Raw genomic sequence first — 19,444 nt, 5'->3', positions numbered from 1 at the left:
TGTGTGTGTGTGTGTGTGTGTGTGTGTGTGTGTGTGTGTGTGTGTGTTTCATGTTCTTCAAAATCTAAATACAGTTCTCAACAGAAAGTTATTACACTGGACTTTTGGTATTAAATGTAGTGATCGGAACTATAGCAACATAGCCTCATTCTCAATGATATTAATGGCTAACTGATAGTTGAAATACCAAGGGCTAGCAAGAAGCTCATTAGGCCTTTATGTCCATCTTTGCTTAGAAGAACTGATTCTTGTCATTGAGACAGCCACCTTAGTTAACAAACAGGAAAGATTTCTTTGCTTCAGCCCTGCATGACAGTGGCCCATTCCTGCTGGCTCCTCCCCAGGAGTTATCTGGAAGAAAGGCACATAAGCCATTTAAATTAACAGAGAAGGAATCTGCAGAGAGAAGTAAAGCAGAGTAGATGTCTAAGGCCTGTGCAGATCCCAGGACAGGGACAACGGCTAATGAACCATAGCATGAGGCAGACCCCATGCTTACCACCAGAAAGCACAGCATGTGAAGGAAACACAGTCAGCAGGAGGCTTGCTCACATTGAAATCTGTGTGATCCTGGGCCAACTGAATCATTTTCACAGTCTGGAGTTTCCTAATTTGTGAACTGGGAAGTTCCTGGACTAATTATCTCCTAGGTGGTCAGATTGTATCATGTATTTCACAAGCTCCAGAACACCAAGTAAATCTCAGTGGTTTGCAGTGTTCCTCCATCCATCATGGAAAGGATGTGGAGGAGGAGGAGAGGACCTCTGGGTTGCATCTGGATGAAGAGGGAAAGAGGATGAGCCAGGGAAAATCACTCAATGAGCACTTCCAAGATGACAGCTACTCCACTGTCCACCCAAAGAGGACCTTACACTCTAGGGTATTTGACCACTATGATGAGAACGACTGTGTACCGTGTTTTTACAAAAGTATGAAAGCTCATTTTCCAGCAGAGTGTCCTAGTAACTCTTCATTCCTTGAAAGGAACAACACACAAATTCATTTGTTAACACTACTTACTTTCCAGGTGCCATAAATAATGCATTTAATTCTGATAACCACCAGGCAACATATTCTTGGCTTCTGTTTACAATTAGGACTCAAATTCAAAAAGAAATTCAGTCATACATGTAAGGCAAATAAGCATGAATTTAGATGTGATCCTGGGAACCCAGCCAGAGGTACACTAAACTTCCTCCCAGGGTAGGTCAATCACTCAAGGTCTACAGACTGGAGCTGGACTTGGTGGGGGACACAATGATTAGGCCCTGTGAATATGTTGGTTACTGCTATTTGGATCTTTTGTGTTAAAACTTGGAACCACTCATGTCTGTGTGTTAGCTGATTGTTTCGATTCAAAGAAACGTTTTTTGAGTTCCGGTTTTATCTTAATAGTTATAGTAGGTGTTGGCATTTCACAGTGCTCACATGTGCTTGGAAGGATCAGTGTGGTGAGAAGGCAGCAGGGCTGTCCACGTTAGAGAACCCGCACAACTAGGGTGGAAGGGGTTAGACCCTGAGTGCCAGGCTGCTCCTTACTCACTCCCTGCTCACCCTTCTCCCTCACCCTGGCCAAACCAGAGGGTTTCATGATGGGTTGAGTGTCAGATGCTGCACTAAGATTTCTTCCCAAGGACAAGACAAGCATAGGAAAGCTATCAAGTCAAAGGATGCATGAAAATGCCATGGTGAACCCCATCACTGTGTATGCCAATCAAAAACTAATTTTAAAAGAGAAAGCTGGCTGGGAAGGAAGCTCCATGAGCAGAGTGCTTGACTAGCTACATACATTCAGTTCAAGTCCAGCCTGGGCTACATACAATGAAACCTTGTTTGAGCCTTATTTAATTCCTGCTTTACATATTTGTGTGTCAAGAGTTAGTTCAATGGAAAAATCATTTATGGCCTATAGTATGTTTCTTGTTTAATGGAATTAACGTACTTTAGTAACTTTAAATATCCAGTAGTATATCTGACTATTCTCATGGCTCACCCCTGGGTGAGCTGCCCTAACCCCAGTTTGGCTTAGAGGTTGATGGTGCATTTCTTTGGGTAGACCCTCCATCCAGACGCCCCAGGAGTTTGAGCAGGATTTGAAGGATCTGGTTTGACTGTATTATTGAGAGTTCGACCCTGGTTGCTGTACACTAATTGCCTGTTGAGTTACAGAGACGAGCAGTTTAGCTCACTGCTAGGTGAGTCAGTCTGGACGACTTCAACAACAAACCAGATGTCTAGGCATGCGGACATTGGCCTAACTTTATACAGAACACTAGCAGGGGAAATCAAGAAGATCAGTGTCCCAACTCAGCCCCTAGGTAACTAACTCATCACCACAGAACCCACTCTCTGTCCAAGTATCTCAGTATAATGTCTACCAGTCCTAGTTCCCCTCATACCGTGAAGACAAAGTATGGATTGGGGTTTCCTCTCTGGAGACTTCTTCCTCTATTCTCCATTCTTCAGGTCATTGCCCTCCCACAGGAACAAGGCTTTGAGGAAAGCCTTTCTAAGTAACACTTGCATTTTAAAGAGGGACCTGGCAAGGACACAATCCTCAGGGTATCTGTGCCTAATGCTTAAAATGACTCTAAAAGTGAAAATTTTGGGGTGGATGGATATTCGGGCACATATTAAACCACATTTTGATAAGAATGGCCCCCATAGGCTCATATATTTGAATGCTTAGTCACCAGGGAGTGGAACTGTTTAAAAGGTTAGAAGGATAAAGAGGTTTGGCTTTGTTGGAGGAAGTGTGTCACTTGGGGCGGGCTTGAGAATCAGGATGTAGAACTCTCATCTACTTACCCAGTACCATGTCTGACAATGTGCCACCATGCTCTTCACCTTGATTAATAATGGACTAAGCCTCTGAAACTGTAAGCAAGCCCCCAATAAAATGCTTTCTTTTATAAGAGTTGCCTTGTAGCTGAACGTGGTGGCACACGCTTTTAATCCTAGGCAGAGGCAGGCAGATCTCTGTGAGTTGGAGACCAGCCTGGTCTACAAAGTGAGTTCCAGGACAGACAGTAGTACTATTACACAAAAAAAACCCTGTCTGGGAAGAGGGAGAGAGAGAGAGAGAGAGAGAGAGAGAGAGAGAGAGAGAGAGAGAGAGAGAGAAAAGAGTTGCCCTGGTCATGGTGTCTCTTCACAGCAGTAGAACAGTGACTAGGACACACACTAGGTTGTTTCTTTGTTGCTAACGTCTAAGAAGCTCCACCCCTCTACATTTAGGACCCAGGTCACCACACTCCGAGCACAGCTGTCTTCCCACAGCACTTGCTCAATCCTGATCTTTGGTCAGACTAAGACTTCAGTTTGATCCAGCCTGACTTGCCCTTGCATTTAAAACGAACATAGCTGGGCACAGAGACACACACCTGTAATCCCAGTTCTCAGGAGACTGAGGCAGGGGGATCCAGAGTTCAAGACCATCCTGGCCTGTACAGTAATTTCAGGAATAGCCTAAGTGACTTAGAGGGACATTGTATCAAATAACAACAAACAAGCATATTCAGCATGTTACCTAAATACGACAATACGTCTTGTTACAGCTTTATATCTAGTTCCTGAATGGCATTTTGAGCCATAAACAATTTCTTTAAAGAGTAATAAAAATTTGTTAGTATCACAGAACTATTGACAACAGTAGTTTCAGCAACAGATACCCTGTAAACTGGTTGTTTTTATATTTTCTGCTATGTTTCTTTGTAAAACCGGCAGGACTTGGGGTCTAAGGTCAAGGTCACTGAAGAGATTACAGCCCCCACCCCTTTGGAAGGTCACAAGGTGGGAAAGGATGAAATTCATGAGGAATCCAGACATTCTTGGTTTTTTAGTTTGGTTTTTGAGACATGGTCTCTCTACATAGCTCTTGCTCGCCAAGAGCTTGCTATGTAGACCATGCTGGCCTAGAACTCACAAAGATCTGCCTGCCTCTGCCTCCTGAATGCTAGGATTAAAGGGCCCTACCCTGCTAGACACCCTCCCCAAGACATGTCTGTGATGGATCAAAGCAAACAAGCAGCTAGGTTCCACGATGTCCTTTTGCCTAGTGTTTAAATGTTGCTGGTGAAGTGTATCCATTTGTAGCTGAGTTGTTCCTTATTTTTACATCTAAAAGGAAACAGAAAAATAGGAATAAAATATTTAACCATGTACTAGATCACAACTCTGTGAATGCCCTGTGTGCTTTTAAACACCATTGGCCTGCTAGCAAGGTTATAACGAACATGTGTCGAAACCGAGATCAGAATCTACAGCAAACTACAAGCTCCTCCTCTAGGCTTGGCTGAAGTGTCCTTTAGTCCCTGCAGGAAGGGTAAGAAAGTGCAAGTCCACACTTTGCTCTCTAAACAGTTTATCGCTTAAGGCAGAGGGTTAATCTAAGCCGGCTCAGTCACCTGCTGTAACTACACTGCATACAAACAAAGAAGAGACCTGCATCAGATCCCACCACCAGGACACATTCTCCCTATTGTCAGCGCATTCTCTGCCAAATCTCCGAACAAGCGCACCTTGTATCAAAGTGGCTAAAAAGTTTCATGCTCACTGCTTGGAATCTCTGATAACTAATCAAAAGAGGAATGTTTGAGATAACTCAAATTCAAAGGTTCTTTTGCCATACGGAGCACCTGGCAGAAAGCCGGAAAGAGAGCCATTGTTGAGCCTTCAGCATCTGTAATGCTATCTGTCCTCTGTCCGCTCTGCCTTTTCTCCTCAAGTTCTGCTGTTACGATAGATCTGAGATGCTGGTGTCTTATCTTCCAACAGAGTTTTTACCGCCATTGCATATGGTGCTATGGCCATTGGAGAAACACTTGTTTGGGCTCCTGAATATTCCAAAGCCAAAGCTGGAGCTGCGCATCTGTTTGCTTTGCTGAAAAAGAAACCGACTATAGACAGCTGCAGTCAAAGTGGGGAAATACCAGTAAGCACAACCAGAGTTTACGTGTTCACTTTCTCAGTAGAGTATTGCTGACAGAGAATATACTAACATCAGGCACCAGAAGTTTGTGTACAGGAAAGAATTACATGACAAAGGAGGAAGAATGCCTCATTCTAGTCAGACTCTCACCTCTACTCCTGATATATATTTTGTGTTTAAAAAAAAATCTTCTTTTAACATGCCCTATGCCATACAAATGTTCAACGAAAGATTGGTTACTAAGTCAAAATATATTTAGACAGCAATGATTTTGGTCTTGCATGAATGTTGGCTAAATTTCAATTCTTTTTCTCTAATCACATCTGCAAGATGAATAATGCCTTTTATGGCAAACACAGTTTTTCATGGGAAGTATATTTGCATAAGAGGAAAGAGGACAACTGAATATATATTAAATTGTACACACAAGTTTAACTGTAACCATTAAGAGACCATGAGTATTGAAAAAGAAATATCAGAGAGCTAAATAATTTGAAGATACATTTCTTGATAGCAGTCCTGTACATTAAGTACCTGTCCAATGTAAAAACCTTTCTAGGCATCATCTTATGTTTAAAAATTAGAATCATTAGGTATATACTTAAAGTTTTCATTTAAAACACTAATTTTCTCTAGAATTTTAATAGTATATTTGCTTATATGAGAGTTTAAGGTCACATAGTATCAGTGGAGCTGGATAATTCATAAGGGGCTTGTGTGCATGGCTGGTAACAAAAATAAAAATATCTTAAATTTCTCAAAATGCAATGCTCAAAGATACATCACAGAAAAATCAAACATATTATCATTTGGAAAAGTAAAGAGCATAAAAGTATTTAAAATTTTGGGTTTATGTGAGTGTAATGCTGCTTTTATTTCTTCCTAAAAGTCCAAAGAGAAGCTGAGTATCTCACAGCTGTGTGCCCTTCAGAACTGTGTACACATAAAATCTGAGGAGGGAGAGGAGAAGAAAGGAGAGATGGGATGAACTACATGCATGACACAGAACACAAATATTTCATATAAAGACTACAAAATTATTCAGTATTTTATCTAATATAAAATATTTCAGATTATCACTTCTGCTTTAAAATTGAAATCTGGGCAAATAAATTCCATGTACTGACATGTACTAAGGCCAAGCTGACAGGCACATAGCAGTCTGTTACAGTTTTCTTCACATTTATATAGGATTGAAGTTTTCCATATTGCAATTAAAAATAATAAGAATAAACTTTAAAATGTGTTAAAATTTAGGAATTTTCTAAAACATCTCTCTGTGACTTCCCAAAGGCACCAGAACATGTGCAGAATTAATTGCTCTCTCCATTTTCCATGGTGCTCTAACACTGGAGCAAATGGTATATATTTATAGGGGCAAAACAGAAAATGAACAAAAAAAAAAAAAAAAAAAAGACTTCTACTCCCCTCTTAGATCTGGTGACATCATAGTAGATATTTCATTCTGCTGCTAGAAACTTTAACCACATCTTATGGTTTCATGCTGTTGACAACAGAGTAATATCATCAAACATGTCTTTTATTTGCTTGTTTGTTTTGTTTAAGACAAGGTTTCTCTGTGTAGCCCTGACTGTCCTGGAATTTGCTCTGTAGACAACGGTGGCCTCAAACTCACAGAGTTCCGCCTGCCTCTGCCTCCTGAGTGCTGGGATTAAAGGTGTGCACTACCATCACCCAACATCAAACATGTTTTGTGTGTATTTGTTTGCTTGTGTTTGAGACAGGATCTCACATCTGTCGTGCAGACTGGCCTCACACTCATTATGTAGCCAAAGGTGATCTTTGAACTTTTGATCCTTCCACACTCACCTCCCAAATGCTAGGGTCACCAATGTGTGCCACTGCACCCAGCATGCACAGTACTGGGGGTCTAACCCAGGGCTTCTTGAATGCTAAGCAAGTGATCCTCCACAGAGTTCCACCCCTACTCCCCCCACCCCTATCAAACAGACTTTGTGCTTTTTCTTCTAGGTTCAGAATACTGCACATGTCTATTAAACCTGACTAAGGTTAAGGGATTTGTCTGAAAGCCCAACCTTAGTCTGCATCTACCTTCATCACAAAAGCCAAAAATACTTTAATGTAGTTGGAGGGTGTTATTCAGTGGTAGAACATGTGCTCAGCATGTATGAAGCTCTGGCCTTGACCTCCAGAAACACACACACACACACACACACACACACACACACACACACACACATACACACACACGCGCGCACACACACACACGCACACACACGGGGGGGGGGTGGTAGGGAGAGGGAAAAAGAAGAGAGAGAGAAGGGAAAAGGAGGGAGGGAAGGAAAAAGAAAGGTTTAACATGAAGTTAAAAACAACCTCAAAACTTGAGTCAAAAATAAATAAAAATAAAACAATCACCATTTAGTTACAGTTCTCGAAAGCTTTTAAAGAATATCATTAGCATAGAAAAGTATTAGTTTACATAAAAATCACCAATGACTGAAGAAATTGAAAAACACAGAGAAAACTAAGCTTTCATCTAAGTATTACTGCCGAAAAATGATCAACTAAAAATGAAGATAGATCAGAGTTCAAAGCACAGTGTATATTAACTATAAAACATAGTCCAGTTTTTGGGTTGGGGATTTAGCTCAGTGGTAGAGCGCTTGCCTAGCAAGCACAAAGCCCTGGGTTCGATCCTCAGCTCAAAAAACAAAAACAAAACAAAACAAAACAAAAAAACATAGTCCAGTTTTTTTAAAAAAAAAAAAAAAGTATGCACAGTTTATAAGGCCCAGGCTTCTCTGAGTTAAGCAGTAAAGGATTTTTAAAGCTTACATTAAATTTAAAAAAAAAAAAGTGTATTTAGAGAAGGTGGTCAGCTAGTCAGTAGAGCAGGCTGTGGTCCCAAGCTGAGGGAATCTCGAGCTTTGTGAGAACATAGTCCATCACTGAAGGCAGCAAAAACCACACACATAAAAACACAAATGCTGATGAGGTCCAGCTGTCAGTCAGCAGCTGTCTAGAAACAATGGGCTTGAAACTGAAATGGTGTAGAAACATGCACAATTTATAGAGAGCGCTCACCCAGGGCATGGCCATGGGTGCAACCTTCCTAAGTTCCCTATAAACACTGCCCTTCTCCTTTCACAGGACACCTGTGAAGGGAATTTAGAATTTCGAGAAGTCTCTTTCTTCTATCCATGTCGCCCGGAAGTTCCTGTTCTTCGTGACCTGTCCCTGAGCATTGAGAAAGGGAAGACTGTAGCCTTTGTTGGAAGCAGCGGCTGTGGGAAAAGCACGTGTGTTCAACTGCTACAAAGATTTTACGACCCCACGAAAGGACAAGTGGTAAGATGGACTTAGAACACCTAGACTGGGGTTAGTGACAAACCCTTAAATGTGCAGGTAAGCCTAGGTTACCCAGTAGAGCAAACACAAAACCTAAAAAACAAAAAACTTCTGTCCTACTCTTGCCTAAGAAAACAGCAGGCCCTCAGCAAAACCAGTGGGAAGAACTTCAAAATTAAGTACAATGACTCAAGGGATCTTGAGCTTTCCTGACAGCTGTAATTTTTACCTTAGAAGCTGTGGAATTCTTTTGGAATATGGGCGTGAGGGCAAGTCTGTTTTTCTTCACACCGTATCACTGCTCCCTACCCCTTCTGGCTTAAGACAGATAATGGTCAAAGATAATGGTCTCCACCCCTTGGCTGATCTCACTGGCCTTCCACACCCTCAGCTGTCCAGACCTTTTGTAAGGCTAAGGCTTTTTTCAAATCAATCTCCATTGAAAAGAAACAATCTCTTCCTCCTTTGAACCCAAGGATTACGTTCCTTACCTTGCTCATATCTATTTTATATCTTATATGCCTCATATTCTGTGTTCCTATTGCCCTCCCCCACCACTGTATCTCTCCTCTCCCTCCTCCCCTTCTCATACACACAAAGCTTGCATCTTGCCCATTCCTTCATAGAACTATAGTTCCCTAAAAGTTAGAGGCTGTCATGTTAACCCTATTCTCCTACAACTTGCAGTCTTTTTCCATTATAGATTCTCAGCAAACATTTGGAAACTAGAGCTGCTCATAAACCTCCCTTGAACTGGGTGATACCTATCTATTTTCAGGTAGCATATACACTCTCCCTGCTTAAAACTACTGGAGGATGGCTCACTACTAAGCAAAAGCAAGGTTTAACAATATCAAAGCCCTTCACTGTCTGGCTCCTACCTCCTTCCCCAAACTTCCTCTCCTTACCCCTCTCACCGTGTGCTGAACATCCATCTCCCCAACTTCTATGTGCCTTTTTTCTTGCTGTTCCCCCACCTACTCATTACATCTCAAGTGCTGTCTGTGTCTCATCATTTATGGCTTAGGCTCCAAGTCCCTTCCCACAGCCATCCTAGACATCCTCTGCCTCAGCCCCTGTCTGTTCTGTTACCCTGTCTTCATGTCACCTTCCCTTTCTGAGTTGTTGGTGTACTTGATGCCTGTCAGCTGGAATATGAACTGTTATGGTGAGGGGGGAGTTTTGCATTGTATTACTTTCCCAGCACCTAGAGTCCTGGGCACGCAGCAAGCATGTTCATTAAATGGCTGTGTGAATGAATACATATGGCTCAGAACAAAGTGCCCATCTCTACAAGTAGACTTACTCATCAATATGTGCCAGCTGTTTTGTTGGGTATCAGTAATGGAGTGTTGTTACACTCGAGGGGAGGTTGATCATTTTCTATGTGACTTCAAGACAGAGTACTAGGTATACTCCAATCCCTGCTGTTATTTCTAGAAGTGTATGTTTGGAATCAGCCTTTCAGTGAGCTGTAAGCTGGGAGCTCCTGTCCAGCAGGTGATTTATGAACCTTCCTTTGGCAACATATACTTCAAAAAATAGCTTGAATTCCTAGGTTTCTTGTTATGATTTGTTTATGTGTGAATACCATGAAGTGTAATATGACACAGTTGTTGGATCTTAAAAACTAGTCTCCACTCTGCTCTTGCAGCTGCTTGATGGTGTTGATGTAAAGGGGCTGAACGTGCAGTGGCTGCGTTCCCAGACAGCCATCGTCTCCCAAGAGCCTGTGCTCTTCAACTGTAGCATCGCTGAGAACATCGCCTATGGTGATAACAGCCGCACGGTGCCCTTAGAGGAGATCAAAGAAGTTGCAGATGCAGCCAACATCCATTCTTTCATTGAAGGGCTCCCCAGGGTAAGCAAGCAGCTGAACCTTGAGCTGCAGAGCTGCCAAATACGGAATTTGATATAGTCTCAGACAAGGTTAGATGTCAAAAGCAAACCTGATTTTCAATGTATTTTTTTGCAAGCCTGATAGCCATTCATATATAATGCTCTGGACTTTCACATGTTATGTCTTTATGTGCTTGTACTCTGCCTTGGGTGAGGGTATGAATTTAAAAGACACGGTGTCACTCTGAACTAAGTATTTGGGGGGAAATAAAAGTGAACCTTGTGATTTACTGAATTTCCTTCAGATAGATTGTGTGTGTGTGTGTGTGTGTGTGTGTGTGTGTGTGTGTGTGTGTGTGTGTGTGTTTTGAGACAGGGTTTCTCTGTGTAGCCCTGGTTGTCCTGGAACTTGCTCTGTAGACCAGGCTGGTCTTGAACTCACAGAGATCTGCCTGCCTCTGCCTCCCAAGTGCTGGGATTAAAGGCCTGTGTCACCACCTCCAGTCTCGGGTTTGTCTGTTTGTTTGTTTGTTTGTTTGTTTGTTTGTTTGTTTGTTTGTTTTTTAAAGGCAGGATCTCACTATGTGGTTCTACCTGACCTGGAACTAACCATGTAGACCAGACTGGCCTCTCACTTACAAAGATCCGTCTGCTTCTGCCTCAAAAGTGCAGGGATTAAAGATACGTGCCACCACACCTGGCCAAGAATAGATTTTCTAAAGCAAACAAATGGATCTCAACATCTGTCCAAATATAAGACTACAGTATCAATGTAAAACTCTGAAAGACAAGACCAGTTTTTTTTTCCAGAATCCTCAGTATGACAAACATACAACTCCATGTACAGAAGACTTCATAGACATCTAGATTTTACCAATCTTGTTTCTCCAGGAAATAGCAAATTTCCTGATTGCCACCCTGCCAGTCTCTGAGGACTTATTTTACCTTTATTTCAAATTAATGAATTCACCCGTCTGTCATGTCCTGATAGCTCAAAATCTGCACTTCCTTTCCTAATCCACACACGATCAGTTATGAATTTATTTCATTGACTCAACACACAGCTACTCAGCCTTGCTCTTTGAGTATTACTTGTGGAAGATGACTCAGACAAACCAAATGCTGTCCTACGCATACAGAAATCACTGAAACACACAAAGAGCCTTCTTTGTTGTGAGCCCATGGATATGATATGAGTGAAGGCATGGCAGCAGAGATGACTGATGTGCTCACAGAATAAGTGGTGCCCCGTGTGACAAAGAATGCATCACACCTCTAATCCCAGGACTCAGGAGGGTGAAAGGAAGGACTGCGTGTCTGAGGCCACCCTGGGGTCTTACCAAGAGTGTCTCAAAAAAAAAAGTCTTAAATAAGAATGGATGCAGAGTGATAGGTGGTTGGACTCGGGAGAAGAATATATACACATGTAGTATTTGATGAGTGTGTGAAGGAATGATGAAGCACTGAAAGAGTCAGGCTTAGATTCCGTTCCTGTAGCTTTCATCAAATACCCTGAAGAAAGCTACTTAAAGTAGAAAGGATTTATGTGGCTCTCAGTTCCAGGTTACAGCCCATCACCTCGGGGACGTCAAGGTAGCAGGAATCTGAAGCAGCTGTCACTTTACATCTACGGTCAAGAGCAGAAAACAAAGAATGCATACATGCCTGTGCTCAGCTCCCTTCTCTACTCACACAAGCCAGGATCCCTTCCTAGGGAATGCTGCCACCCACAGAGGGTTTGTCTTCCCACCTCAGTTAAAATAGTCAAGATAATTCCCCATACACAGGCCCACAAGCCACCCTAATCTAAACAGTCCCTCACTGGGACTCCTTTCCCACGTGATGTCTAGATTAGTGGATAATTGAGACTAACCATCGCAGCAAACAAAGAAATTTTAACCGTAATAGTTGCTAAAGACTTGCTGAAGGTTTGCAGATAGGAATATGTTTAAATTGGATATTTACTCATCCAGCAGCAATCTGAGTGATGACATGGAGTGATGAGGAGACAGTTCGGAGAGCCATTAGCAGAGTTTAGGGAATGAGTTCCTAAAAGCCTAAATTCATAAATATAATGTGATAAGAAAATGGATTTGAAAGACAGATGAAAATGAAAGTAAGCTGGGTATGGTGGGGCATGCCTATAATCTCAGCACTCAGAAGGACCCTGTCTCAAAAACTACCAAACAAACAAAAAACAAAGCAGAATTGGCTCAAGATTGTACAAGCAAGAAGAGACTAAGCCTTCTACTGAGGCAAAACACAAAGCAGTGGTCAGAGTCCCAAGTGGAAAACGGCAAGAAAACTGCATAGAGGATATTCCTTTGAACTGGACTTTGAAGACTGCATAGGAGTTCTCCAGACAGGGAAGGGTAAAACTGTTCTGGGCAGATAAAGACATAAAGCAATATAGATACCTAAAAGAAGCTTTAGACACAAGGGAGATCTTAAGATCCTGACACATAATGTCAAACAATAAAGAATTGAAGTGAGGCCAGTACAGAGCAGTACTAAATGTGAAAATCCCCAGGCTACAACGTTTGAACTGTCTTAATAGATAGGTGTGCTTCTAGATGTTTTTAGACAGAGAAATGACAGGATCAAAAAACAATTTAGTTTTTTAGGATGGAGAGCTAGCTTATCAGGTAAAGGCACTTGCCATCAACACTAAGGACCCAAGTTCTGTCCCCAGAACACACAAGGTGAAAAAAGGAGAACGGCCTCTCCTACGCTTGTCCTCTGACCTCAGTGTGCACACAGTGGGACATGGGTGCCAACACACACACACACACACGCACACGCGCACACACACACGCACACACACATGCACACACACGCGCGCACACACACACACACATGCACGTGCACACACACACACACCACACACACACATATACACACACACGCACACGCGCACACACACACACGCGCACACATACACACACACACACACGCACGCACACACACACACCGTGCACACACATATACACACACACGTGCACACACACGCACGCACACACACACACACAGTAAGTGAATTTTTAAAGATTTTTATATATATATATATATATTAGATAAGACCTTGAAATGCTGACCGTATGCTAAGGTTGCCTCTCGATTCTCCTGCCTCCACTTCCCAAGTGCTGAGTGAGATTACAGCCTCTGGCACTGTCCCTAAGGATGGCATTTTTAAAGAACAAAAACAACTGTTGAAAGTAACCTTTTGGAGGCCTGCAAGTCTCAAGCCAGCTTGGGGTGACAGTTAGAATCTATATTAAAAAATAAAAGTGGACTAGAGAAATGTCTCAGCATTTAAGAGCACAGCTGTTCTTCCAGAGGGTCTGGGTTCAGTTCCTAGGACCCACAGCTGTCTATAACTCTAGTTCCAGGGAATATGACAAACTCTTCTGACCTCCAAGGACACAGCACACATGTGGTTCACAGACACACATGCAAGCACAACACCACACACATTTAATTAATTAATAACAGTAAAAGAGATAAGGGAGCAGCGAGAAAGCTCGGCTTCTGTTTGCTTTTCCAGGAATCCAAGGAAAGGAGCATTATGGGTGTGGTCATGTATACATGTAATCCCAGCATTGGGAGGTAGAGGGAGGGAGATTAGGAGGTCAAGAGCAGCCTCGACTACACAGCAAGTTTAAGACTGATTTCCTTGAGGCCCTGGCTCAAAACAAAACAAAACAAAAAACCCCAGAAGAACCAGAAAGACCCCTAGTGAGGACAGAAGTTAGTGCTATGGCAGTGGCAGGGACATCATGGAGACACTGACAGGAGCAGAATGTCATCATAAGAGCTTCGGTATGGGTGGGACATAAATGCCAGCCTCTCTGACTTGCAGAAAGCACATAGCCAGTGAGGGCTGCCGTCTGGGGACATGCTCACAGAGGATTAGCATGAAGGAGGACACCTCATGCTTTGCCTGGTGGTTTTAAATATTTTGAAATGTTTTGAACTGAAAATGGCAGGTAATATAAATTCATCTGTGTTGACTAAGAACTTTTCTTCATTATTTTTCCCCCTTGTGTTTTAATTCTGAGGTTTTCTTTGTCAAAGCTTGGGCTGTAGCTCAGTTGGTAACCTGCTTGCCTAGGGCACACAATGTCCTGGGTTCAATCTCTAGCACCACATAAATGGGGCATGCTGGCACATGCTTATAATCCCAGTATTCAAGAGGTGAAAAAGAAGGGTCAGAAGTTCAAGGTCATCACTGACTAATTAAGAGTTCAAGGCCAGCCTGGGCTATGTGAGACTCTATCTCAATAAGAAAAATGAAAGAAAAGAAAGGAAGGGAGGAAGAGGCTAGAAAGGAAGTCAGAAGAAATTCCTTCAGAGAAGCATAACAGCAAAGGTCTGCGCCTTGGGGTCAGGTTAGGGGTGCAAAATGACGTGGAGTATTGACTCCTCAGCTCACATTTATTTGCAAAATGGACCTAGAATAGATTTCAGCACTTGTTGGGACCCACCTTTTCAAGAGTAGCAAAATCTGAATTGTCTAGATGTCTATCTCCCACGGTTGCTAAAGTGCCTTCTTTGTTAATGGCCTGTTCCTGAAACAGAAATACGACACTCAAGTCGGACTCAGAGGAGTGCAACTTTCTGGCGGTCAGAAGCAAAGACTGGCTATTGCCAGGGCTCTTCTCCGGAAGCCAAAAATTTTACTGTTGGATGAGGCCACTTCGGCACTGGACAATGAGAGCGAGAAGGTAACGCCTTCTTTTCTGTGTGTCAAATAGGAGTATCATGAAGACAAGGTCAGATTGGGGAAATGAAGTCCCAGAGGTGGTGGTGAGAGGGTTGAAGCCAGGCAACCGGGTTCTGGAAAGGCCTTCTCCTTTGAGCTCCTCTCATATCAAAATGACTCCAATTCTGAACATATCTGTCCAGTCAAGAAAAGCCCAGGGAGATGGCCTTTTCTAGATTGTTCTTCTACGTTGGTGCTAAACCAACTAGCAAAGCAGTCTATGTCTGAAGTAAGAAGCTGCTGTAGGGAGAACATTCTGCTTATTCTGCTTTCCCAGACTTTTCTGTGGTTAGAAGAAATGAGGTGGTGAGGAGACACAGGTATAGAAATACTGGCTTTGAGCTTGGGACCATCTCCTTACCTATTTAACCATTCCAATTATACCCACTGTCATAAATGCTTCCAACCCAGTCCTACTCTGAGTACTTTCTCTCCACTTAATTGGGTGGCTTACAGTTCAGAGGTTCAATCCATTGTTATCATGGTGGGACGCGGCAGCATGCAGGCAGACATGGTGCTGAAGAAGGAGCTGAGAGTTTTACATCTTGACACAAAGGCAACAGGAAGTGGTCTGCCTAGCTGGGCAAGGCTTGAGTATATATGAGACCTGAAAGGCCACCTCCACAGTGATATACTTTCTCCAAAAAGAGCACACCTGCTCCAACAAGGCCACACTTCCGAATAGTGCCACTCCCTTTGGGGACTGTTTTCCTTCAAACCACCACAGTTGGGCAGTTCCTCTGAGAATAAACAAGTACAGCAAAGACCATCATTAGATTTCCTTAATGACTGAATTTAGGCATGCCTATGAACATCTTCCCTAAGCTGACAGTCTCTTGGTCCTTTTCTTTTCCAGGTGGTTCAGCATGCCTTTGAAAAAGCCCGGAGAGGGAGAACCTGCCTAGTGGTGGCTCACAGACTCTCCACAGTGCAGAATGCTGATCTGATCATAGTTCTACAAAACGGAAAAATCAAGGAGCAGGGAACTCATCAAGAGCTCCTGAGAAACAGAGACACATACTTTAAATTAGTAGCTGCACAGTGGGTACACTGATGCTGCCAGTCTTGCATGCACTTTGACCTTTGTGTAATGAAAGATAGTCATTTCCTGTCCTGCTCTGGTCTCACTGCAAATGTCAATACCTACAAACCTGACACTCAAGTACAGGAATATTCTATTCAAGTGTCTTCCCTTGAGATATTTTTTTTTCCCTTGAGATTTTTAAAAGCAAATCAGGGAGGCTGGAAAGATGGTTCAGTGGTTTAGAAGACTGGCTGCTCTTCTGGAGGACCTGGTGTTGATTCCCAGCATCCACATGATGGCTCACAACCACTTATAACTTCAGTCCCAGGGTGTCCACTCAACTCTTCTGGCCTCTGTGGGTACCAGGCATACATGTGTAGCACATCCACTTGTGCAGGCAAAACACTGATATATGTTAAAAAAAAAATTAGAAAAAAAGCAAAGTAAAAGTTTACAAAATTTACCTGGAAAAAGTGCCAGTATCTCTCATTTCATAAAAATATCCTAACACATTTTCTTGTAGACAGCTTTATGCAAAATACAGGCATTTCTGTGTCAAAGTTCTGTGATGAGATTGGGGGAGAATATCGTCTAGTTGAAAGGTTTTAGCTGAAGGAGTAAGATGCAGCTAGTTGGGCCTGTGGAACTGCAGAGAAAGTCTTTAATTGGGAAGACTGAGTTTTGCAGCGTGTCAGAGTACTGTGCCTCCCTTCTCTCTAGACTATATGGATTTCTGTAAGTGGCCTCTCCATAAATATCCAGTTTCTAAAATTCTGTTATAGCCCCTCATTGGGCAGGAGTAGGGGAGTTCGAGAGCAGTACAGGGTAAAGTGTCCAAGAAGGGGAGATGGCTCCTGCTTTCCCAGTCAGCACAGAGCATCACACCATCATTCCTAAAGATTCTGTTCCAAGCTTTGGGTGTTGGTATGAAGCATAGGCTAACTGAAGTGTGAACACTTACTTAAAATAAAAGATATTTCTACTGTGGGTGAAAAATTAAAATGCTTTTCTATTTTGTTATCAGTTTATTTAAATTCATATGTACTTAATAATATGTAGTATATGATTTACAAATTCTATATAAATAGCAATATCAGTTAACTGAGTCATGTTTACCACTTACTTAAATACATAATGACATCTTTAATCCCTCTCTTTTTTAAAGTTTTTTGATAGGATATATTAGTTATATGTGGTAATGGATTTCATTATGACATTTTCATACATGGATTACTTTGATCATATTCACTACCTATGGCCCTCCTTTGTCCACCCCATATGCTGATCCAGTTCCTCTTCCTAAGCAGCCTCTTTCCACTTTCATGTCCTTTCATGTGTTACTCAATGAATATAATAAGGGTTGTTTTCAGGAACACGGGTGAGGGGTTACTTAGAGGGGTTACAAGAGCACAGGCAACTTACCCACTGACAAAAATGCCACACACACACACACACACACACACACACACACACACACACACACTCAGCAACCACTAACTGCCTATAAACCCTCAGAGGGCAGAAGTGGACTTGTGAGCTCTTCTCTCTCCCATGACAGGATGTTGACAGCACAATTTTGTGCAGATCTCTTGCAGATATTCAAAGCTTCTGACAGTTCAAATGTACCAGGACCACAAGAAGGGGGAAAAAGTCTAAAACTGGGCTAAGGAATTGTGGTGGTTTTAGTGTAATTGGGCCCCAAATCTCACAGGGAGTGGCACTATTAGGAGGTGTAGCTTTGTTAGAGGAAGTGGGTCACTGTGGGAGCAGGCTTTGAGGTTTCCTATGCTCAGGATACCACCCAGTGTCTCAGCCAACTTTCTGTTGCTGCAAGTTGTAGGACTCTCAGCTACTACTCCAGCACCACTAAGACAGAAGTTGGTACCAGGAAGTGGAATATTGCTGTGATAGGCCTAACCATGTTTTTGTATTGGTACTTTGGGTTATGAAAGCAGGGGAATGCTTCAAGCACTGCTTAATAGGCCATACTAGTAGGAGCATGGAAGACAGTGGTGCTGAATGTGATTTGATGAACTGTGAGGATCAAGAGGTCTCAAAGGAAAATGTTAATCCCACGAGTCAAGAATAAGACTACTACCACAATTTAAAGGAAGCTTTCATTAAATACTGGCCAGGTGGATGGGCTCTGGCCAGGTTCATCTCCAGGTTTCCAAAGATAGCCCCGAGTAATGGTTTGCATTGGGCCCATCAGGTCCAGTCAGGGGCTAGCACACATCCTGACATATTTCCTGCCTGTGAACCTCCCTCCCACGTGTGGTCAAGCACACCCAGTGCAGATGGGTCACACAAACTTGTTTAGGGGAGAAAAACATGTGGCTTGTTATCTCCCATAAACAACAGCCTCCAGAATTTCAAGAACTGTTTTTGGTCAAGGGCCTGCAGATCAGAGGCAACCTTTTGTTTCATGGATTTCTTAGGGATAGTAATTAAAACTTAAAATGTAACTTTGGCTCTCACAGAGAATATTAGTGTGTGGCATAGAGCCTGGTCTTGTGATATTTTGGTGAAGAAAGTGGCTGCTTTTCACCTTTATCTGAAGAGTCTGATTGAGGCTAAAGTGAAACAGCCTAGTATAGACTCTGTTGTGTGGTTATTAGCGTTAACTCTGATGAAGATGTAAAATGGAAAGGAGCAAGCTGAGCAAGGTAAATTACAAAATACAAATTTTTGAGGAGAAAAAGAGCACCAGGAAGTGGAATGGAACTAAGTCCTGTGTTCAAGGAGAGAATTCAAGAATTAAGAAATGGAATGAAGGGAATAGGGACTTTAGGGCAAGATCCCACCCAGCTAAGTTTCCAACTTGTGAAAAGGAACTAAAGAAAAGCTTAGAGCCCAGTGTGGTGGGGCATGCCTTTAATCCCCAGCACTTAGAAGACAGAGGCTGGTGGATCTCTGAGTTTGAGGATAGCCTGGTCTAGAGAAACAGTTTCAGGACAGCCAAGCTTAGACTGTAAAGGACAGAAAGCTGGTGGAAGTGTAATTGAACAAGGGGGCCATGTTCCAGCCCCAGTAAACAGCAGAATTTGGCAGCTTCAGCCACATGGTTCTGGCTTTAGAGTTATTGATAGAAGAGACAGAGTATGCAACTTGTCTCTGAGCCTAAAGAAAGCTGCTGAGGCCAGGCATGTGTTGGGGGGTGTCCCTGAATGGAGGCCTAGTAGGGAAGCCACTGCGTGAAGCTGTGAAGTTAAAGTCTGGATTGTCTTGGAGACCCTAAGATGTTTGAGATCCCAGAGTCATGGGATACCTGCTGAGGAAAACTGCTAACAAGGAGTGGAACCAGTCTAGGAGAAAGAAGTGTTTTGCAGTTAACAAAGCTCAAAGGAGTTGGAAATGTGAAGAGTGTTTTGCAGACATGGAAATACAGGGTTTGGAGTTTGCCCAGCTGGTTTTCTGTCTTGCTTTGGTCCAGTATTTCCTCACTATGCTCCCCTTCCTGCATTTTGGAATGGCAGTGTACATTCAGTACCATTATATGTTGGACATATGTGATCTGCCTTTTTTATTTTTATTTGATAGGGAATTACAGTTTAGA

At 42.6% G+C, this 19,444-nt stretch overlaps 1 protein-coding gene across 1 annotated transcript in view; it reads left to right on the top strand.

Moving 5' to 3' along the window:
• The window catches only part of Abcb5 (ATP binding cassette subfamily B member 5), a 93,104-nt gene extending 77,186 nt beyond the window's left edge, over positions 1-15,918 (top strand). The window contains exons 23-27 of the mRNA XM_052738150.1: positions 4,777-4,933; positions 8,066-8,263; positions 9,918-10,124; positions 14,680-14,826; positions 15,721-15,918. Of these exons, the coding sequence (XP_052594110.1) occupies positions 4,777-4,933; positions 8,066-8,263; positions 9,918-10,124; positions 14,680-14,826; positions 15,721-15,918 (907 nt within the window). The remainder of the gene's footprint in view (positions 1-4,776; positions 4,934-8,065; positions 8,264-9,917; positions 10,125-14,679; positions 14,827-15,720) is intronic.
• Positions 15,919-19,444: the final 3,526 nt, after the last annotated feature.

The sequence above is a fragment of the Peromyscus californicus genome, unplaced genomic scaffold (assembly GCF_007827085.1).
Source record: "Peromyscus californicus insignis strain IS unplaced genomic scaffold, ASM782708v3 Scaffold_15__1_contigs__length_86483966, whole genome shotgun sequence".
Lineage (NCBI taxonomy): Eukaryota > Metazoa > Chordata > Mammalia > Rodentia > Cricetidae > Peromyscus > Peromyscus californicus.
Note: the sequence above shows the minus strand (reverse complement) of the source record. Positions and strands in the feature narration are given on the sequence as shown.